The sequence below is a fragment of the Blennius ocellaris genome, assembly GCF_963422515.1.
Source record: "Blennius ocellaris genome assembly, chromosome: 8".
In the NCBI taxonomy this organism is placed as follows: Eukaryota; Metazoa; Chordata; class Actinopteri; order Blenniiformes; family Blenniidae; genus Blennius; species Blennius ocellaris.
The window spans coordinates 11836464-11859996 of NC_137657.1; the positions used below are offsets into that span (position 1 = coordinate 11836464).

Below are 23533 nucleotides of genomic sequence, written 5' to 3' on the forward strand. Positions count from 1 at the left end.
TTTTATTTATAGGCAGCCTTCCAGTAACAGGTACGCCTGTGTGCGTGCGCGCCTTGTATTTCCAGGTGTGCGTACGTGCGTGTTTGCGTGTGTACCCTCGCCGGGATGTGTCAAGAGGAGGAACTCGGTAGGACACGTAATGATGTCTGCAGCAGTGAGGCAGAACTGGGTCACAGTGAGGTGGAAAGAGAGTGAGAAAGAGAGGGGCAGATAATACTGACAGATTTTGAATTCACAGCACATACGGGATTCCCAGGGGGGGAACAAAAAAAATTATTATGCAGTCGCTGTTTATAATAAAAACAAATGTATATCTGACAAGGTCAATACAGCCAGCCTTTGTTTTCAGATTCCTCCTCTGTCTCCAGCTTCAGCCTTTGCCTGTCGGGCCCTCCTCTCCGCTCGCCCTCCCGGTCTTCGCTCTCTCTCCTCACCGCGGTGGCAGAAATTGCAGGCTCGGCTGAGTGTGACATCCTCTAAAATTGGTGCCATTGTACCGACTCCAAGCCGTCAGTCCTACACCACAATGCTTTGCATGAAAGACAGGGACTCCATTTCCTGGTTCGCTCTTTGAGTCGCTGCAGCTGCTGCTGGGGTCGGTGGGACGACGGACCGACCGTTTGACCTCCGCGTTAGAAGAGAGGTGACGATTTCAAGAAGCAAAGGGGATTTTCATTTGCTTAATGCCTCCGGCAAACTTACTCATAAGCTTCTGTCTGAAAACTTTTATCTTATTCTAATTGTCATGAGGTTTCTTGATTCAGTCCACAGAAAACATCTGAAAGATTCACATTTTTTTTTCTAAATTGGGTTTTCTGTTGCACTTTGTGACAGGATGACAGGCCACTTAATTTAAATGGGCGAGAGCACAATACGTGTATTAAATGGATTTCAGGCACACGTCTGCTCGTGTGTAGCGGAGAGGCACAGCGCAGTGTTTCACAGAGAATTTCTGTTCTGTGACAGAACGGGAAAGAGCAGTCAGAAAATTGGTGACGTTTGAGTAAATATAGCTTACGTTCAAAGAAGCCACTATGATGGTGATGAAAAGTAGAAATTACAAGATATCTTTGTTGAGGCCTCAGACACAAAATTGGTAGTCTCAAATGCACAAATCAAAATCTGTGGTATTTTACTATACTATACTATACTACAAAAGTAGTGGTTTTATCTTGCTTAGATTTCAATATACATATATATATATATATATATATATATATATATATATATATATATATATATGAACAAAGGGGATCACAAACTTGAAAAAAACCTGGAAACCTGGTACATGACGACCGTCCTGGACAGAAGAAGACAAAGGGAGGCAAGGATTATTTATGCGCGAGGTGGTGGAGATCAACGTGAAAGCAATCAGGGCGGAGTAAACAAACAATCACAATCAGTGGGGAGAAAGTCAGGGTCTGATGTGAGAGGCGACAAGATGAGTTCCAAGGAAGTTCATGAAACAAAAGATTCGACATGAGATGTGAAACATTAACACACTTGACGAGACACAAACTCCTGACGCTCGCCTTGAATCTGTGAATCATTTCAACGCTCTTGGTTTTTTTAGATGAATGTCCAGCAGCAAACACCAAACTCCTTTCTCTCAGGAGTTGGTGCAAAAGTCAATATAGGAATTCGACAGGTGAGCACAAATATGGTGGCAGATAAATGAACATTTTGTCCCACAACAGCTTATTAAATATTTACAAGACACCACTGCTGTGTTTGGTAAAAGTTATCTCTTCAGGTTTAATAAATAATGCTTAGAAAGGAGACAGCAACAAGGTTTTTTTTTTATTTATTTATTTTTTAATGAAGATTTGAACTTAAAAGTATAGACAATGAGGCTGCTGACAAATTACAGACAAGGTCATCAAACTGGTCAATCAAAAGAATGAGAGCAACTAAAAGTGGTGGATTCAGGGAGGAGATAATATTGTAAAATGTACTACTACTAATAATACCAATACATTGTACTCTATTACCGTTCCCACTGTGTAGTTTTTTTTTTTTCCATTGTGCTCTCAACAGTGTACATTTCCGCTGACAGACTCTTGTGGAAAGACAATATGTCTCAATGTGCTTCCATTCCTCCTCCAGCAAAGGGAAAAATACTATTTCATTCAACTGGATGTGACATCTTGTCTTCCTCTCTGTCGCCTCAAAACCAACCTGCCTTCAGTTAAACCGTTGCTAATATGGAAAGTTTCTGTTTTTATTGGCCTCAAATTGTCAGTGTAGAAACCTTTCCTTTCCTTTATCAGCGCTCCTGCTTGATTCAATGTTTATGGTATTATCTTCATGCAATCGGCTCATTTGGCGGCTGAATGTCAGCAGGTGATTCTGCGCGACCCGCCTGGGTGGCCGTTAATGTCACAGGCCAGTGTTTGTGTGTGTGAGTGTTTGACTGCACTTCCAGACTGTTGTGGTGAGAACCATGCTTTAATTTCTGCCCTCAGCGAAATGAACTTTTCTTTCAGTTCCAGGTTGTAAACCAGTTTGTTTTTGAAGGCGAGTAGGGGTTTTTTGCAACTTGGCTGACCCTCCTCCTCTGTCGCTACAGCTCGTCTGCGACGCTACTCAGACGTGATGACACTGCCGGACTCTTTCATCCAGCGCCAGCAGCTGGACGCCAGCATGGCCGACACCTTCCTGGAGCATCTGTGTCTGCTGGACATCGACCAGGAGCCAATCACGGCGCGCAACACCAGCATAATCTGCACCATCGGTGAGCGTGACGACCGGGTGCAGACAGACTCGTCTCAGTTTCAAGTGCGTTTTCTGGAAACTGTTGTTTGTCATGGCCGACTCCCAGGCAGACTGCCGGCTCCTGGCGCTACCGGCTCCGCAGCGCTGTTGGAAGGCTTTACTTGTTGGCCCACAAACACACTTTGGTGCCGTTTCTGCCTTTCTCCTGCCCAGATAAAAACCAACTGATTAAAGGAGAATGCGGTTTAAAGCTTCTTCTACGTTTTCTAAAGCTCTAGTTTTTCTTTGTTTTTGATTGCTTGGAGGGGCATTTCTTCTCCTCTCAAGGGTTTTCTTCTTCATAGTGATGGAGACAAAGACGAGGCATTTGTAAAATCAGGCTGCAGCTGATGATCTCTTTCTGAAAACCAAAATATTTGGATATCAGTCAGTGAAGTCAATGGTACTATTACTAAAATGATGGAGGAATATTGCTGCTTTTATTGGTTTGTTTTTATTTGATCTGTGCTGTGTTTAATTCAACTGTTCTCTCTTGAGATGATGGGGATTCCTCTTAGAACGAAGGTAAAACGTTTTAGAGCAGGACTGTCTTGTGTGGAGTTTCCATGTTATCTCTGTGTGCATGTTATGCTATTTTCTTCCTACAATCCAAAGAGAAACTTTCTGGATCAATTGCGAGGTAGAAATGTCCCATAAGCGAGTGTGTGCATGTTTGCATACATAATTTACACACAAATATAATTATATTAATATCGACACATGCACACTCTTACACAAACACACAAAAGTACATTAGAGCAATAAAATACTGAGCAATGTTGAAATCAGTGAGAGGGTGAGTAAAAATATCCATAAATGTATTTGAAAACATAATCATTTATATATGAGATCCAGAATGTAAAATGTGATTGGGATGAAATAGATTACATAAAAAAAGCAATATAGTTTTCATCCACTTCATGAAAGCCAGACAGGTGTAAGTTATAACTTTCTATTTAAAGAAATGTTGACATTAATTTCTGCTGTGAAATCCTCTACGTGGCTGCTTTGACAAAAACAATTGATTGTTTTATGACTTCTGAACAAATCAATCAAAAGTGAAATAACTTCTCCTTCTCTCAGGTCCTGCGTCGCGATCAATCCACAAGCTCCAGGAGATGGTGAAGGCGGGGATGAACATTGCTCGTCTGAATTTCTCTCATGGCTCGCATGAAGTGCGTCTGGCTTTGCTGCTCCGCTTCTCAACAGCTGCCCTGCTTCTGTGCTCAATTTTCACTCAGAAACATATCGATTCTCTGTTTTTCAGTACCACGGCCAAACCATCAAAAACATCAGGGAAGCGGTGGAGACAATAACCTCTGACCCCTTGTATTATCGACCGGTTGCCATCGCTTTGGATACAAAGGGTCCAGAGATCCGCACCGGATTAGTGAAAGGGGTAAACATGTTGTGCTTCATCTGTCAAGCAGTCTGAAACCTAATCGACCAGTCACTTGCAGTCAGGTGTAAGAATCACAGCAAATATTCCTCCTGCAGTACATCGTTGGTTTACAGGTTGTTTATTTTCTCGTGAGAGCGGCAGCTGTGGATGTGCGCTCCTTCGCCTGTTCATCGTCATCTTGTTGTGTGGCTCCATGCGCTGCTGGTGAACCTTGTCTGCTGCGCTGAGCAAATAACTTTGAGCTGTTGGAAAATAACCTCTTTATGCCTTGATAAGCTCACAAAATGCTCTGCATGGCATGAGATGCACCACAGACTGAGTTGTGCTCGCTGTGCCTCCCCTAAAATCATTCCAGTAATTTAATAGAGAGACAGAACTGAGTTAGTGGTTTTACATAATTGTGTGAGGATTTTTGTGTGTGTGTGTGTGTGTGTGTGTGTGTGTGTGTGTGTGTGTGTGTGTGTGTGTGTGTGTGTGTGTGTGTGTGTGTGTGTGTGTGTGTGTGTGTGTGTGTGTGTGTGTGTGTGTGTGTGTGTGTGTGTGTGTGTGTGTGTGTGTGTGTGTGTGTGTGTGTGTGTGTGTGTGTGTGTGTGTGTGTGTGTGGTTACAGGCTCCCCCCTGACCTTGTGAGTCGAGTCTAAAAATAGATCCTCATGAAACACATCAAACATCAGATCAGAGTCTATTTCAGATGTCAGTCAGCATGTTGAAATTTCATCAAGGCGCGTTAACCTCGGCTTAAATGCAGGTTGAAGTTTAACTTGATTAACTTATTGAGTCCCTATTAAACATTAGTTTTTATGTCTTCTACATCAATAGGTTTGGAATTTTACTGGTTCAATGTCAACAAGTTGTCACCAGCAGGGGAATGGCTTCCGTTGCAGAAAAATGAGAACATTGTGGTGGATTCAACAGTGAATTTGGCAAATAGATTACTTCTTAATACTGTCAAACGAGAAAAGTGAAAATATTCCAGAAAGTTTGAAGAGCAAATTTGATTTGACTTTAGTTTTGTGCATTTACATGAAATTTTAGTATTGCTTTATGTTGTGCTTTGAAATAACCCTAAGTTATTCATGGGAGAGTAAAATAAGTGGGACTTCATTAACCCGGCATACATGCCAAAGCATATAAGATTTAGTTGGGTTTTTTTTATTATATTTTTTTATTTGTCACATATGCCTAAAGTAATTCTAGGAATATGAAAAAAAATTATAAATACCGGTAGGCAAAATATATAGAATACAAAAGAACAAAAACAGAGTATGTATGTATTTCCACATTAAAGCAGGTGTAATAACTTCAAGTAGCCAAAGAAATATTTGAATGTCATTGACCCGAACGAGAAAAAAGCTCAATCTTGTACATTGCTTCATCCATGAAACTCTTTTGTTTTTAGCAGTAAATGTAGTGAACCATTATCTATGTGTGTGTTTAGAAAGTGGAAGAGGAGGTGGAGCTGAAGAAGGGCAGCAACGTTCGTGTGGTGACAGCAGAGAAAGACAAGGACAACACAGATGGGAAGATAATCTGGGTGGACTATCCAAACCTGCCCAAAGTCCTAAAGAAGCACACCAAGATCTACATCGACGACGGTCTGATTGGACTCAAAGTATTAGAAATAGGTAACGTACACGACACGTGGCATTTAAATGACCTGCAGTTAGAAAAACACTCTTTTGTTTGACTTCTGGTTTATTGCATGATTTTACAAGCACCGTACTTCTGCACATATATTATTATGATTGTACAAGTCCAACCTTAAGTAAATGCAAAAACAATAAAAAGAAAACTGTAATTCCACTGCGTCCTCCACTTTATGTTTTGCTATATATCATTTATTTACTCTGTAGTTTTGATAGTTCCCACTACTATCACGCTATGAATCAAAGACAAACCACTTTTTAAATAGTTTTGATGTAATTCAGAAAGATATCCAATAAGTTGCTTCATATTTTGTTTTCTTGTTGATTACCATATGGTCGTCTTATTTATTTGCCTATGAATGTTATACGTTCCTAATATGTTAATTTCATATTTAAACTTCCCTAATTGACAGCTATCTGTGAAGATTGGGTGTATGTATAATGATGAATTGCCCATGAGGGCTAAATTAAGTTCAAGCCAATGTGCTACTGTCATAATATTGAATTAATCCATAACATCTGTATACTCACAATAATCTCTGTAGTGACTGTACTGTACTGTGAAAAATGCCATGAATTATAAAGTTGTTTTGGGTTTAAAGGGAAATTGCACAAAATCCTGACTTGATTTAGATTAATCATAATCATTAATTGCAGATTAATCATTAGATCAATCTACTTTTTTTATGGCTTTGCTTTCAAAACCTTGCATGAAGTCCCTCCACACGCGGCACTGTAAGAGAAGTGATGATGAGTTCTCACTGGCCTCGTTGGGGTTTTCCCTCCTACCGATCTCTAATCTACCTCTCCGATGTGTCTGCAGGCAGTGACTGGGTGGAAACGGTGGTGGAAGCCGGCGGCGTGCTGTGCAGCCGTAAAGGCGTCAACCTCCCCGGGTGTGATCTCATCGGCCTTCAGGCAGTGAGCGCGCAGGACGAGGCCGACCTGAGGTTCGGCGTGGCTCAGGGCATTGACATGGTGTTCGCCAGCTTCATCCGCTCAGCCGAGGACGTGAAGGACGTGCGTCGAGCTTTGGGGCCGCAGGGGCAGGACATTAAAGTGATCAGCAAGGTGGAGAGCAGGCAAGGAGTTCAGAAGTGAGTTGAGCTCCATTATCCTCGGTTTAAACCATTTATGCATGTTCTTTATGGAACGCCGCTGCTGCAGGCAGTCGGCCTTTCATAATGAGGCTCTAACGGTTCTTAGAAATCCCTCACTCGTGGCGATCGGTCCCCCCTGCCGACCGCCAGCTGTCACAGGGAGATGGACACATGTCAGCCCCGGCTTCTACACATGTATGATGAGCCATCTCTGTGCCTGTCTCTCAGAGTTATGGCTTCCACTTAATGTGTCTGGCACTATTTGTGTCCCTGTACTTTTCCTCCATTACTTGTCAGGCTCTCTCCTCTGGCTCGCTGGCTGCTGAAACTGGCTCTAACAAACCATTTTATTGAAACAAAACTTTATATTTTACAGATTGAGCCATAAAAATTGTATTTTGAACAATTGTGTTTCTAGCCATGAACAATTAGCGTTGAAAGCTTTCCATCATGACTTATAGCAAGTGTATAAATCAGCCCTATTAAGAGACAGGAGCTTTTTTATTCTTACTAACTGCCAATGTCTTTCATTAATTAACCAGGACAAACAGGAAGGTAATCACCATTAAATTACAAGCAACTTTCAACAGCAGCATTTGATTCAATTTACTTAAAAACAAAATAGCAATGCTTAAAGTAAATAGTATTTCCAATTGTGGGAATACTTGGTAACCAAGGTCATATTGATTACAGTATCTTCAAAGAAATTAAGGAGAATACATAGATACTTAAGTTTGAGTGAAATTCACACGTTTGGAGAAAGATATTTACAAAAGTACAAGTGAATACTTCTTGTTCATCACTGACTACAGGCTCATTTCTGCTGCTGACACAGTCAACACTTTTCTTCATATATTAAAAGATGTAAATAAATCAGAATCAGTTTCTATGTTAAATAAAACAAGTGTTTTACACCTCCCCTTGTTTCTTTTGTTAAATTCTCTCTCTCCTAACAAATCATCTTGGGTTTCCTCCCTACAATTAAGATCACAATGCAAAACACTCCTCAGGGGAAGCTGTTATAAAAAAAAAAAAAGTCCTGTTTACTTAAATTAGGACCTCCATTTGAATGTGTCCCTGGATAATATATGGAAACAATGTCTTTTGTCCTCTCCGCTCCCTTCACTCGTCTTTTGTGTCTCTGTCTTTTTCCAATCAAACACTCAATCCTTCGCATCCTCATCCCTCTGATCTGTCTGTCAGCTTTGAGCAGATCCTGGCTGAGAGTGACGGCGTGATGGTCGCCAGAGGCGACCTGGGGATTGAGATTCCTGCTGAGAAAGTCTTCATCGCCCAGAAGATGATGATTGGGCGCTGCAATTCTGCCGGGAAGCCCGTCATCTGTGCCACACAGGTCAGGGATGACCGCACGCACAAACACTCTCACACAAGAGGCGGGACCAATGTAAAAAAAAAAATAAAAAAATGCAGATTTAGACTCTGGCTGCTGTCACATGTCAAATTCACAAGAAAGCCCAAGTAGGGTCATACTAATCTTACACTGGATAATGTACTCCTAGAAACTGTCACATAAATTATTTTTTCTGGAACTCAAACATTCACCTCTTTAACACCCTTCTCCAGTTACACGGTGACACACACACACACACACACACACACACACACACACACACACACACACACACACACACACACACACACACACACACACACACACACACACACACACACACACACACACACACACACACACACACACACGCTCTCACATGCTCTCCTGCAGCCATGTTGAGTCACTGTGCTGTGTTTTGTTTATGCTACAGCTCTTGACTCGGAGTGACAGCATTATAGCGGGTTTCCTGCTTCGAGACCCGAGCTCACAAACAACACCCACACGCCAGGCAGTGTTAGCCGCCGCTTTTTAACTGCTACGTAGTGCAGCCTGTGAGGCAACGCTGCGAGCTGTCTCAATTTCCAGCCGGCTGCCGCGCTCGTTGACTCATAACACCGAGCGCCCAACACGCCAATAATCATCTCACCAAGTCAGGCTGACCTGCCTAGGTTTAAATGATCTCTCATCGCTCCTGCACCACTGTCTCTGCAGCCACAAAATCATTACCTCCTCTTCCCTAAAGACTCTAAAACCCTCGCACCACTTTGTCATCGTGGACAGAAATTGAAGGTTGAAGATTGAAGTGGTATAGTTTTGATGGATCCATTGATCAGACCCTCTTAGGGTCTCTCACAGAGACGTTTCAGCTGTGGCTAACAGACTATGTGTGTGTGCGTGTGTGTGCGTGTGTTTTTTTTTCAGATGCTTGAAAGCATGGTGGCCTACGCACGGCCAACCAGAGCGGAGAGCAGTGACGTCGCTAACGCAGTGCTGGATGGAGCCGACTGTGTAATGTTATCTGGAGAGACCGCCAAGGGAGTGTTCCCTGTGGAGGCAGTGGCGATGATGCACTCGGTGTGTGTGTGTGTGTGTGTGTGTGTGTGTGTGTGTGTGTGTGTGTGTGTGTGTGTGTGTGTGTGTGTGTGTGTGTGTGTGTGTGTGTGTGTGTGTGTGTGTGTGTGTGTGTGTGTGTGTGTGTGTGTGTGTGTGTGTGTGTGTGTGTGTGTGTGTGTGTGTGTGTGTGTGTGTGTGTGTGTGTGTGTGTGTCAGTGTGCACACTGTCCAGCCTGTGACATCTGACTTCGTGCCCCACGATACCTCTCAATCCCTCTGTCTGCCCCTCACCATTGCCCTCTGTCTCTCTCTCTCGTTCAGATCTGCAGGGAGGCCGAGGCGGCCATCTTCCACCAGCAGCTCTTTGAGGAGTTGCGTCGCCTCACTCCTCTGTCCTCCGATCCCACAGAGGTCACGGCCATCGGCGCCGTGGAGTCGTCTTTTAAATGCTGCGCCGGGGCCATCATTGTCCTCACCTCTAAAGGAAGGTCCGTAGATCAACTCCATCCACCTGTGTGACAGAAGTTTCAGTGTGTTTTTCTGATTTGGGATGTTTTCTTTGTTTGTTTTTTACAGTTTTCTGGGATTTTTCAAATGTATTTAAAGCTAACAGAAATATATATTAGTGTTGTTTAAAGTATAATCAGCAGGACAAACAGCTGCTCCAAAAGAAGAGTTATGCACCTTTACATGTCAAACTGTGTGGTGACAATTGTACTTGCAGAACTAGTAATAATCTCACCCTGTCTGTACAAAGAAATGTTCACTCTTAATTGAGATTTTATGTAATTTGGCTTTTTCAGGACAAATTGCAAACCCTAACCCACTAATACAACCCTTTTATAGTTATTTACGTTCTGCGTGTAAGTACTGATAATAAAATCAAAAGTTAGAAAAATAAATCTATCAGGTATGTAAAGGCTTTTCAAACATTTTCTCCAAGAACGTCCTCTGTTTGGTTTGGGGGGTATATTCCAGCTTTTTTCCGCCAGAAATATGTGACATGTCACTTTGGATGGTTTATTCCAATAATAGTTAATAGACAACGTGACACCAGAAGCTTTGCTGACACTGAGTTGCAGGTCAGAGAAAACCAGAGCCAGACACTTCCTTCAATCTAAAGCATATTGACTTAAAATGACTGCCGATCAACTTTTGTCTTGAATTTGCTCCCATTGATAACTTAGAAAGCTTTATATTACACACATGCTGGCAATTTAGATTCACCCACTTAAAAACATGTTTTCTTAGACTAGGCAATGGAATTACCAGAGAAAAACATACACACACTCAGGGAAAACATACAAAACCAGAAAGGCCACCAAGCCCAACACCGACTCGAACAGAGGACATTGTTGTTGTGAGGAAACTGTGTTAACGACGACGCCACAACATGTAAACACAGGACGCATGAAGTTCTTGTGTTTGTGGACCTGAATCAACACAGCTTCTCTTCTTCCTCTTTTGCAAACAAGGACCAGGACCTTTAAAGGTTACAGCTTCACATGTTTGTCTTTTATCCCAAAGCGAAGCTCCAGATCGACTATTGCAATATTGTTTCCTACTTGTGCGTCGTCCTCTGAGGTTGGATTTGTGTGAGATGTGACTTGAACTGCTGAGGCTGGATCAACAAGGTTTCTCCTTCCGCTTGTATCTCCACACACCTGCATACCAACGTATACAGCGCTGGGCAAACGTATTAGGAAAGTGTGCAGACAGAAATAATAAAAGCGATAGTGTTACTATTAGTACTACTAGTGTTATTATTATTTTTTTTAAATCCATTACCAATGAATGTGTCAATGTGTCTAAGAGAAAAAAAAAAGTCTGTCTTTGGTTTGGATTCAGAATGGCTTTTTTTTTTTTTTTTACTTTTCACCTTTTTTTTTTCTCCCTAATGGATGCCTGACACTGTGCACAGGTCTCTATATATAGAAAATAATGAGGGGAAATGTTTGTGTACCGCTGGACTGGCGCTAACATCTTCCGTGATATGGATAAAACAGCTACGTCGGTGCACTGGGTTTTGGCAACAAGCAGGAAAGGAGGACTCGCCTTCAGAAAGCGTCATTAATGGGACATATACGTCAGACGGCCTCAAAAGCTTCAGATCTTTGAAAAAGCATCAGATTCAGAAGCGTAAAGACCCATGTGAAGGTTTCTAATGTGCCAACAATCAGTAGTATTTTCATTCTGCCTTATTCGTCGCTCTGTGGTTTCCCTTCAGGTCGGCACACCTCCTGTCTCGGTACCGCCCTCGCTGTCCAATCATTGCAGTCACCAGAAACCCTCAGGTAAAGTACGGACTCTTGATCTGAGCTTCTTTGTGCTGTGTAAAGTTTCTCAGCTTTAAATGTGACACACCACTGCCATAACTCCTTTCAAAACTGAATAACGTGTGATACAATCAGTATTTCTTCACACTGTCTGGGTTGTTGTAAACAGTGACCATGTTATCAGTGGAGAATAATTGACCATTTATATGATTTCCCTTTTTAGCATATTTCTGTGCGGTGATTTACTCTGAAAGTTTCTCCGTAGCACAAAATGTTTCACACATCATTTCAAGAGAGTCACCATTAGTTGTGGATCATTGTTATCTTTAAAATTAAATTAGTGCTAGTCAATGCAGTCAGAAGCCTATCAGTATCCCACAGACTCCACAGGAACGTCAGAGGTCAGAGAACTCAGCTCAGAGAAGCACATCTGGAAACTCCACAGTCATCAAAACACCTGTCTCTTGTCATGTTCAAGGATCAGCATCCCTCAGGTCACTGCATTATTCATGACATGTAGCAAAGCTGAGCGCAAATTATATTTTGTGGAGAGCAAAGCACCAAAAAAAACCTAAACAAAACCCCTGAATGAAATTAGTTCAGTTAACTTGAACAAAAATAGTAGTTTCTCGTACAGATGTTTTATTGTGGCCACCATTGCTTTGTCTTTGAGTTTAACATAAAGGTCCTGAATAATAAGAGGGTGAAATCCTGTTGTTTGTGTTGACCACTATTATTAGAACATACCCTGCGGGTTGCTTACAAGCCTTTAGGGGAACCAGGCGCCTGCAGGCACTGCATTGACTAACTCTGGTGCACATCGTAATGAATGGAAAAGAACAGCAACAGACCCAGAGGTGGGGTGTCTATTTTATGGACCAGTTGGGTTCAAATGAAAATAGGACTGTAAATACATTTATTTTTGAAGCTACAGATTATGTCAGTTCCCCCTGAACTGAATCCTTTAATATGAAAGGGGTTTGATAGCTGAAAGCTCTGCCTGGAGCTGTTAGTTCTAAAAACTTTGAAAACCTCCAGTGAGCTCTTGAGTATGGAAGAGTATTGGGGTCATGCATGATGATCTTTTTTTTTTTTTTCATTGAATAAAATCGAAATACGATGTTGAGAGCAAAGTGGAAACGTCTCCTCTGGCCCATTTGACAACATACAATAGTTAAAATTATCAAACGTAGTTTTCTACAGACAATTTGAAAAGACTAAATTCTAATTATGTAAACAGATTGAACTAAATTATACTAGTAAGATGTTAAGTTTCACTAGTTTGCTGCGCATGACTTTGACGCCACAAACCCTGATTGATCGAAGGTCGATCAAAATGGTTCAACGAATCCGATTTGGACATTTTACTCTCAATATTGTATTTTGACTTCATTCTCAACATGATATCTCAACTTTATTCTCGACATTTGGACTTTTTGTCTTGAAGTGCATCATGAAGAAAAGAAAATCTACCTCCTGTCATTTGTATTCGTCATGAGTGGCTCTGATACTCTTCCCTACTTGAGCGCATGAATACAGTCAGGATTTTCACCGCCTGTTGAAATGTTCAAGAAAATATCCAATCTGTAGATGGAGTTACACTAAGCAAGGCAAGGTAAGTTTATTTATAGTGCTTTACAAAGAAATACATTGAAACAAAGTAATCTAAGTAAAATATTGATTGTATGATGAAGGACAGCAGGCGGTTAGTTTACGTCTTCATGCGCGAATGAGTGGATTTTCTTCAGGTTCTCAAGTTTCCTCCTTCAGTCTAAGTGGAGGTTTTAAATTGACCATAGGGGTGTGTGTGTGTGTGTGTGTGTGTGTGTGTGTGTGTGTGTGTGTGTGTGTGTGTGTGTGTGTGTGTGTGTGTGTGTGTGTGTGTGTGTGTGTGTGTGTGTGTGTGTGTGTGTGTGTGTGTGTGTGTGTGTGTGTGTGTGTGTGTGTGTGGGGGGGGGGGGGGGGGGGTTTGGCTCCAGGCCACCGTGAACCTCAATTTGAGAAAGCTGCATCGACGTCAGACGGATGGATGGATATACTCAGAAAATGTTCTGTGTCTATTGAATAGATTTGTCAGTGAGAGACGAAGCAGCTTTGAGCTGCCATTGGGTAACTTTCTGGTCTAAACGTGAGCACCTCTGAAGGGATCAGACAACAAAAAATGCTTCTGTTACACACAGTAATCTGTATTTTGAAGAAAAAGAAAGAATATTTGAGTGATGCATGCTTGTTTTAACCTCTTTAAACAAGCTAAAAGATACCTACGACTGAAACCTAATTATAACTACTCTTCACATTTACATACAGACTATTATAATCTATAAAGAGAGTTGATTGTCTGAGAGATAAGAGTGATGATTATCTAGGAGTCCCAAGACAGAATGTTATCATTCACTCCATTATGGGCCAACAGATTTGAGTGCTGGGGTGTTTCTTCCTCCATAAACAATAGGAATATTTAATAGTTTCGGTCATTAAATACGTGGGATATTGTAATTGTGGAATTGGGTTCAGTAGATTGTTTTTATAACAGTAATTATAATGAACTTTTTTTGCATATCATTTACACAGAGGCAGTCTTGATAGAAATGAGATTGAAACAACTCCATTTATGCTTGAAAGTAAATTCAGCTATCCAGCACTTCTTCAAAACGACAGCCTCACTTCAGCTTGACAGCAATACAGTAGTATTAAAATAGGCTTAAATTGAGGTAAGTGAAGATAAGTGTGCACTAAAGTTAGAACATATTGAAATTAAAATGTCCCTTCCCACTCTCCAGCCGTGGGGTAATATGAGAGTGTGACTAATCTGTCAGTTTGTTTCTGCTTCATATAGATTCAAAAGAGCCACGGGGGGAACAAATAAAAAATAAACCCAATAAGACCAATAAAAGACAGATAAAAATAATTGCACTACTAAAACATTTGTCTATAATTGTGGCTGAGATACAGTGCATGTGATATGTCCAAATAATGCAGAAACCCAAGAAAACAACTGTATAAGCCTGAATCCACGTGGATTAAAAATGTGATATTTCAACATGTTTGTACACGTATAATTAGTAACAACACTCCTTCCTCTTCCTCAGGTGGCCCGTCAGTCGCAACTGCTGAGAGGCGTGTTTCCTGTCCTCTTCCACCCCCTGCCTGCTCCCGTCTGGGCCGATGACGTGGACAGAAGGGTCAACTACGGCATGGACATCGGTCAGTATGTTGGTATGCAATGCCTCAGTCTCCCCGGCGGCGTGATAAAAGATTGTGTTGCTCACTTCGTCTCTCTCTTCTCTCCTCCCACCACCACCACAGGGAAGGCGCGAGGATTCTTTAAGTCGGGTGACATGGTGATTGTGGTGACGGGCTGGATCCCCGGGTCCAGCCACACCAACATCATGAGGGCCGTGAATGTCCCGTAGCAGCGAGGCCTCGTGTTGTAAAACCACCGCTGAAAGTTCAGCAACAGGCTCCATCGCAGACAAAAGCAGCAGCAACACTGTTATCCAAACTCGTGGGCGGCATGAAGAGACATTTGCCTTTTGAACTGGCCACGTGAATGTTGAATTTATGTTTATAAAAGCAGTGACTCCTTTCAAATAAACCTATTGAATGAATCTGTATGGGCACCTGGTTCTCCTCTTGTTCTCTGGATTCATGTTTTAGTGATTGAGCCGTCCACCCTTTTCTTTTCTCTCCCGATACTAAAAGTATTGTGTCTTTAGTTTCCACTGTTGAAGCATATTCATGGTCATTGTGCAATTTATAGATACGATTTTCATTCATATCCATAGTTTTGACTTTATCTCAGTGGTGGCACAAATTTTTGACTATTATGAGTCATGCCGAGAGATTAAGAGATTACACCGTTCGACTGTACCCTCCTTTGTCCACTGAGATGACCCAGATGCCCACATCTGCATACTGTTCTCCCATAAAGTAATTATATCTGTCCCTGCGTGGGGCTTTCTCATGTCTGTCGATCTTTTTATGTGACTTCCTTGCCTTTCTTCTACGGGCTTTCTCCTCCTCCTTTCCAATAATGTGCCTTGAATCCGCCTCCTGCAGTTTATCGTTGTCTATTCCTGCCGCTAATTGCCACTTTTACAGAGACACAGTAAATATATTTGTGGTTAAATTAATAACAATTTATCTTTCAAATGTAGTTTAAAGCACTTAGAGCATTTTATCTTTGAGTGTATTTTCCAGAAGCCTCCCAGCAGCTTTTCCCAGAATAAAAGTAGCAATACCACACAAAAATGAAGGTGGAGAAGAAGCAGAGAGAAATGTACAACCTGCATAGAGCATTGCAAGTGAAATTAATTGAAGTATAGATGGCTTCCATCACTCCATCCATTAATCATCTGTACCTGCTTCATAGTGCACTAAAAGGAGCTATTATTCTATCAGCTGACCTGCAGAAGGGCAGTGATAGTTCACCGGTCCATCACAGAGCGAACGCAGTGACACAGTCATTCGTTCGTTTACAGAAATGGTCAATTTGAAGTCATCAGTCAAACAAGCAGGATGATACAGAGAAGATACAGCGAGGCACAGGGAGAACATGCAAACTCCCTTCTGACTGACATCAGGTAAGAATCAAAATGCTGGTATTTTGGTTGTAACAAGAATCAACAGATATCAAATATCACTTAATGAAAATTTCAAAGTTAGTAAAATACTTTTTTTATGGAGGAATCTGGTTTTTACTGTAGTAGCGATGACCACACTGCTTTTGCAATAGCATCAGTCTCTCTCTCTCTCTCTCTCTCGCTCTCGCTCTCTCTCTCTCGCTCTCTCTCTCGCTTACTTGTACAGTGTTTTAAATAACTTGAGGTTATTTTTTTAAAGATCTTGAAGAAGGAAGCAAAGATGATCTGTGGATGTAGTCCCATCTGTCTCATCGTGTACTTGATTATATTAAGATCAGGGCTCTGTGAGATTCACAACATCACCTCCAGGACCCCTTGTTCTTATTCACACTGCTGGTAGTTTCCAATTAACACTTGGTTGTATGTTTGGGATGGTTCCCTCTGCTGCAAAATTAATTTGGAGCTGATCAGATGCTTTACTGCTGGAATTACTTGATGGATAAGGAGCATGAGACAAAACAATTGCACAGTATTATACAGTAAGCTGCTTTCATGTGCAAACAGGCACTATGAGTTCAGCGTCCAAATAAGAAACCTTTATGATATACTTGAAAAACTTTAGTTGAAGCTCAATTATATATATTAAAAAAAATGCTTATTACTTGAATAACTTTCCATGGTATGTGATATATTTACTTATTTACTTCTTCAGGTTATGGAGCTATTTAAACACAATCTATTCATTATCAGGTGCCAATACATTCACGTCATGCTGTATCATAAAGGTGTTACCAGAAATATGAAGCTCGAGATCACAGGTGTCCAAACTCGGTCCTGGAAGGCCGGTGTCCTGCATGTCCCTGCTTCAGCGTCTAATGATGATGTCATCACCAAGGTTGTGACAAAGCCAAATAACGAGCCCCTCATTGCAATCACATATGCTGCAACTGGGAGAGAGCTGAACCCTGCAGGACGCCGGCCCTCGGGGACCGAGCTTGGACACCCCTGCTCTCGATTGTACGAGAAAAGTATTTATTATTCTGGAGATAAAAAGCTATAGTGTTATATTCTGTCTCATTGTAAAGTGGCTTCTATGTCGTGTCATTCGTCCCTTCAGGAAAATCTCCACCTTTGTTAACAAGGATTTCTCCTCAATTCAAACCGAGTTTCATCATCTCTCCCTCCGTCACGCGCTCCCTCGCTGTATTGGTGAGAACGGATGACGCGCGACCTGTACCTGCGAGGGATGCGTGCGTCTTCCGCCGGCCGGGCACGCGGCCTTGGGGGACGGATGATGAGGATGCGGATGCCATGGCAACAGGCCGATTAGATCCAGACCTTTATATGCACATTTATTTATTTAATATTCCATTTGCATGCGCCGCGCGCCTCTGTGGACGTGCCTGCCCGAACTGTGCGCGCGTGAGTGAAGTGAATTCAGCTCCGGAGCGGACTTCGTTCAGTCCGCGCAGGACCGAGAACCTTCGACGTTCAACAAGTTGTTCAATTTTATTTATTAGTAAGAAATGATTGCGAATGTGTCCGAATACTGTGTTTAAGACTAAAGCTGCGCTCCTCTTTGAATTTGTCTTCCACGCGGATGGGGAAAGGACACCGCCGTATTCCCGTCTGGACACAATGTCATCGAAAGTCGGCAGAAGTGGGAATTCAATCGCAGCAGCTGTTGATGACTGATGGCAAGGTTCCGAGACTGTGAACACCTGACGAAGTTAATTCCAGCGTCAGTTCTCTTTCTTTGTTTGTTTTGAACAAGACGACGCTTTTTTTTGTGGAGCGTTTCCTCGGTGCGTGTTTCTGAGCGCTTCGGTCACAGCGCGCCTTCTCCCATCGTGATGGAGGTGCTTTTTCCGCTTGGATCCTGAGAATGACAGCATGTCGCGGACTCCACAGACACATGGGCTAAATTTGGGGTAATATGACTTCTTCGTGTGTCCATGACTGTTTTTTTTTTCCCCCCCCTGGTTTGTGTGCGTGTCAGAATGAATCAGTGCGCCTCGGAGAGTGAGCGCCTTTTATGTGCGTCCCTTCTGTCCATTAACAATACATCCCTCCTGACAGAGGAGCAAGTGTCCTTGTCAGTCATCCACGGATAAATATTGCCCCACTCTGCCACCTTATACCCAAGAGCAACATTGGGTGACCAACCAGGATATACAGCCGAGGCTTCACAGCCAGTACACCGACGGCCAATGAGCGTCGAGCCGTTATCTCCAGTAGACCGAGAATCTGGTGCCAGTATGACCGGCGTCGGAGCACTGAGGACGGCTGTGGAGAGGAGAGGGAGGGCCTCGGGCGGAGAGCAACATTTCAAGGACGAGGAAGGAGGAATGATAGAGAAACATCTGTGAGGACAAAGGATACTCTTTTAAAGAAAAGAGGAAAAGTGAAGCTGCTGGCGTCACACTGGCAGGATGAAGGATTTCATGTCTGAATTGGGCTTATTCCAAGGGCACAGAGGTAAGGATGGCCACGTTGGTGGAGAGAGGGCGGGGATGTGAGCACCCAGCTCCGGGAGAATGACTACAGATGCAAAACACTGCTTTTTTTATTCAACATTCAGACTGACATTGACATTCTCTCCCAGCCTATGTAAAATAGTCAGGTCACGAGACTAAACAGTACTTTTCCAGGGGAGGCAGGAGTTACAGGTTATATTCACCCTCCCCTTTCACTCTTCCTCCTCCCTGAGTGGGAATGGATGGGGTGGCTGGAGGTGTGGGTACCCCTGGTAGTACCGGTGGCTCAGCGGGTGACAGCCTGCCCAGGCGTAATGGAGGGGACTCAAAGCGTCGCAGTAAGGGCAGCCTGCCCTCCCCGGGTTACAGACTGTCCCAGGCCTCCCTGGAGGGTGAGAAGGGCTCCTTTGGGACAGACAGCACCTCCTTGGGTGGACGTGGCCGCCGCCCTTCCATCATGAGCTCCTCTGCCAGGGATGGCCTCTCCTTTCGCCCAGCAGGCACCCCAACCACCCCCGTGCCCCTTCCACCACCGCCCTCCTCCTCTGGCACCACCCACCCTCCTCCTCCACGATCGGTGGGCTTTGCCACACCTCGCGCTGCCTTGGCCTCCACCTCTTCCACCGGGACCGGAGTCATGGTGGTGGCCACCGGGGCGGAGACCACCACCACCACAGCCTGCAACACGACAGGCGCAGGAACCCCCGAGATGGTGGGTTATTCTGGACTGGGTGGCTTTGGTATGGGGCTGGACGGGGAGGACTACAGCAACTCCAACCAGAGCACCTTCATCCAGAGGCAGTTTGGGGCGATGCTTCAGCCCGGGGTCAACAAGTTCAGCCTGCGCATGTTTGGATCCCATAAAGCTGTGGCCATGGAGCAGGCAAGACTAAAATCAGCAGGATCATGGATCATACACCCCTACAGTGACTTCAGGTATGATGGAATATGCTTTCACCAGCCACTATGTGTAACTTTAATCATCATAACTAAGTGCCTGATCCTAAAACTTACCTGACCTAACACTTAACGAAATAGTAATTCGGTAACAAAATCAGAAGTTTGGTACCCACAAGCAATGTGTGCTCCCAGTTCGTCTCCACAAGGAGAAACATAAAAGACGACACACATATTTGCACAGTGTTCCTTGTGATGTAAAGTCATTTACATAATGCATTCCCTAAAGCCTCTTGCCCTCACCTTAACCGTGACAATGGGGCTGTTCATCTATTCCTAAAAATAACTCCAATGCAAAGCCCCGAAACTGCATTTTCACCCTGAAGAAATGTCAGATGCTGTTGTGCTCCGGGATTTTGCTCCTCATGTTTTTACACGTTGACAAATCTCACTTCAGACACACAGATTGAGATTCAGACAGGGAGCTCTCCATGTGCATTGATAGATAGTTTGGCTAAAATAATGACCCCACAGAGCTGATTCCTCAAGAGTGGAGTTCTCTCTGATTTTGGACCTCATGAAATCAATAAAAGAACACACACACACACACACACACACACACACACACACACACACACACACACACACACACACACACACACACACACACACACACACACACTGACAGGTTCTTTGTGAAAGGGCACTGAAAAGGTGACAAGCCCTACAGGTGTGCAGGTACGCAGTGCAGTGCAGCAACAAAATAATTGAATGGTGAAATTAAACCTACTGTTTCCGAATTAAAAATAGCCTCACTGAGGAAAAGGGATGCAGAATAGAATGGCAGATTTAGCCAAGAGGTGCCAAGAGGTGTCTTACATGTCAATTAGGTAAAAATGCTCAGTATGTTTTGTCATCAGCACTCCCTCCTGGTGACTTCACACATGAACTGACCAATTAGCAAATCAATACATTAACTACAGAGGTGGAAATGCCAATTAAGGCTGGGTTTCTTGAGAGGTGGAGCTAAGTGTGTAAGATGTACTGTTAACAAGAAACCAAACCTACCAGTTAATTTTCTTTCCATAATGAAGATGAGATGAGAGAAAACAATTGCTCCACGTTGTCTGATGTGCCTTCAGCTCCTCCAGAGGAAATCACACTCACTCACATATGAATTATAATTTATGAACTGATAAGGTGGGTTTGTGTGGACAGAACAGATAATTAGAGACTTTACATGATGCACTGTGTGTGTCGGTGGCCAGCAGAGGGAGAGAGATAGGACGCAAAATCTCCAGACAGACTGCAGCAACAATGGATGACTTTATCCCCAAGGCTCCTGGCCCACTTTTGTCTCATCAACCGCACGCAGGCACACATTGACTGTGTCATTTTGTATTGCCTGTCAATTTGACGATCGCTCACCAGCGGTGCTTGTGGGGCTGCGTACAGGTGATATGATGAATGGTGGGAGAAATGGATGGAGCAGTGTGGATGGATTGATGCTCCTTCGAATCTCAGTCCTCCAGAGCATATTGATACGCAAGAAATCCAAATACGTTCGTCACCCTAACTATCTTGTTGCGGAATTACAGTTGAATCTGGATCAATTATGTATGCTGTTATGAATTATGCAAGTTGATTATGTATTATGCATAATTCAGCTATTTAACTTTTTAGTTAAGTACCTGTCGTCGAGGAGGGACTTTGTCGGTCAAGCAGGAGAGTGGCTGCTTATCTTTGAAGCCCTTTAATGTGTTTTTGTCCACATTCTGAGCACCAGAGGTTGAGAGACTATGTTTGGCGATAGGTATTCATGTGTTCGCTAGCCATTACCGAATCTGTTGATAAGCTCACACACTTCACCTTCATTAAGAAAAGATGAGTCGCTTCAGCACCCGGAACAATACATAACAAGAGACACAAGAGGTGAAGGCAATTCACACTCTGGGAGCATGAGAGGCATACGAAGTACAAGGGAACTGGGAACACTCTGTCAACAGACATGACTCCAGCTGGAAGGTGGCTGGTGGCCTCACACAAACACTATACTAACATTTATTATATAAACATACCGTTGCTGTTGTGCTTGTTTGTCTGCACGTCTCGCAGGATGATGGGTGGAAACTTGCTGGGAACTGACATCTGGCCAACTGTGGACAGGGAACCAATCACAGGCTACTCAGGAGACTCTTGGCCTCAATTATAGTAGAATTAGTGTGTGGTACGACAACACCTGAGCAGGTAGACCCGGGTCAGTTATTTTCCAGCATCTGTTCATGTTGAAAATGGAATAGTGACGAATCCATGGAGAGCAGCTTTGATTGCATTTGCAATTCCTATGTGTGCGTTCAAGTGTGTGTTCCAGTTGTAATTGCACACTGCAGGTGTGTAACCTGGATGAGCACAACCTCGCGACACGATGGAACCGCTGTTGCATCAGGCCACATTCAAGAGATCAAGGTGTTTGCACCTGATGTGACAAATTCTTTTTCTTTTTTTCTTGTATCTGACATTTGTCTCGTCTGCTTGGTTGTTCTCATTTGCTCAAATTTGAATCAGTTGCCAATCTCTGCAAGAAGAGAAAACAATCATGTGCACTGACATGTACAATGTCAGTTTTTTACGTTTGCCAGCAAAGAAGAAGAAGAAAAAAAAAACAGGATACAAACAAATGAGGAAAGATCAACCATGATTAAAGTCCACCGAACCAACTTGTCTGGTTGATAGAGGGGTGGCAATATATTTCACTTTTTTAAATTCAATGTGTTTTATTGACATTGTATGCTGCCACAACAAAGTAACCAGACTATCTAAGAGGAGTAAACCCCAAAATGTCTACTCAATCTTACATACACAAATCAAATCTACATCTAATGTATACAAACAACACACACTGACCAATACAGTGTAACCAGACAAATATACATAACCCACTCAGACATATTAACGACATCTTAGTCACATGTCAGTTTGGGAGTCTGGAGGTTATCGTAAAGTGCATACTCACAGTTACACATTTCATCTGAAATGCAATGACGACAATGACATCATGAAATAATGTTACAGTATGTCTCTGCCAGAGAATTGCAGCTTTTGAACGGATGAATAACTTTTGTATAGTAAAAAGACTTAATTCCGCCTTCAGTCATTGAAGATTTATCATCATTACAATGTACTAAAATATTTTTAAAAATGATGTCGATGATATATCTTCATGACTGTCATTGAGTTGGTACTGATGATGTGTGGTATCCATTTCCCTGTTGTAGCAGCTATAACATTTAAAATCTTCACAAAAGGTTTGAAGAAACGTCTGAGGCTTTCTGGGGTAAATCATGGAAACAGCTCTGCAAGTCACATTTAAATGTTCAATATACATTACAATCTTTGTGTTTTGGTCAAATAAACCCACCCATCAGTGGATGGCTGTCAGCTCATCATTTAAGCTGTTGGACGGGATACTAAGTTCAGTAATTCTACCAGTCTTTAAGCTTTAGATTAATTTTTATATTTTCTGTGTGAAATCCTAAACTACAAAGTAACTTTTAGCTGTTTGTATTATTGCCACGGAAAGTGACATGTGAGAGGATAAAGTACAAACCTGGAGAACTAAAAGGCCTTAAAGCAGTACATTATTAAAAAATATTTGAAGAAATGCACTCTTGCTGTGTCTATTGTTAATTAGTGACAGTAGCTTTTATAATGTTGTCATTTGTTTTTTTCCCCAAATTGCACTGTTAACTATAGTTTTCAAATCAATATTTTTGTTTGTATTGCACAATTCGGACAAATGTGATCTGATTCAAATTGCAAATGCAGCATGAACAATTCCCCAAACATAAAATGTAGAAACAACATGTTAATTTGAATTAAACAATGATAATGCACAACTTTGCATATTTAACATGCTCATTTAGTCCAAGATAAAATCAAAGAGCCTAAAATGTGTAGCTTTATGTGATGAAGTTTCCATAATTTAAAATAA

At 42.6% G+C, this 23533-nt stretch overlaps 2 protein-coding genes across 2 annotated transcripts in view; both read left to right on the plus strand.

The window, feature by feature from the left end:
- Window positions 1-2595: 2595 nt before the first annotated feature.
- pklr (pyruvate kinase L/R) lies at window positions 2596-14998 on the plus strand (the record flags this gene model as incomplete). Its single annotated transcript, XM_080501396.1, has 11 exons — window positions 2596-2734; window positions 3838-3929; window positions 4022-4153; window positions 5595-5781; window positions 6626-6899; window positions 8106-8256; window positions 9178-9330; window positions 9631-9797; window positions 11537-11603; window positions 14675-14789; window positions 14892-14998. 11 exons carry the CDS (start codon window positions 2596-2598, stop codon window positions 14996-14998), a joined length of 1584 nt encoding a protein of 527 aa, XP_080357522.1.
- A 3885-nt stretch (window positions 14999-18883) lies between these two features.
- The window catches only part of LOC308133173 (potassium/sodium hyperpolarization-activated cyclic nucleotide-gated channel 3), a gene marked incomplete at both ends in the record, with an annotated part of 13574 nt that continues 8924 nt past the window's right edge, over window positions 18884-23533 (plus strand). The window contains 1 exon segment of the mRNA XM_080500474.1: window positions 18884-19581. Coding sequence (XP_080356600.1) covers window positions 18884-19581 — 698 coding nt within the window.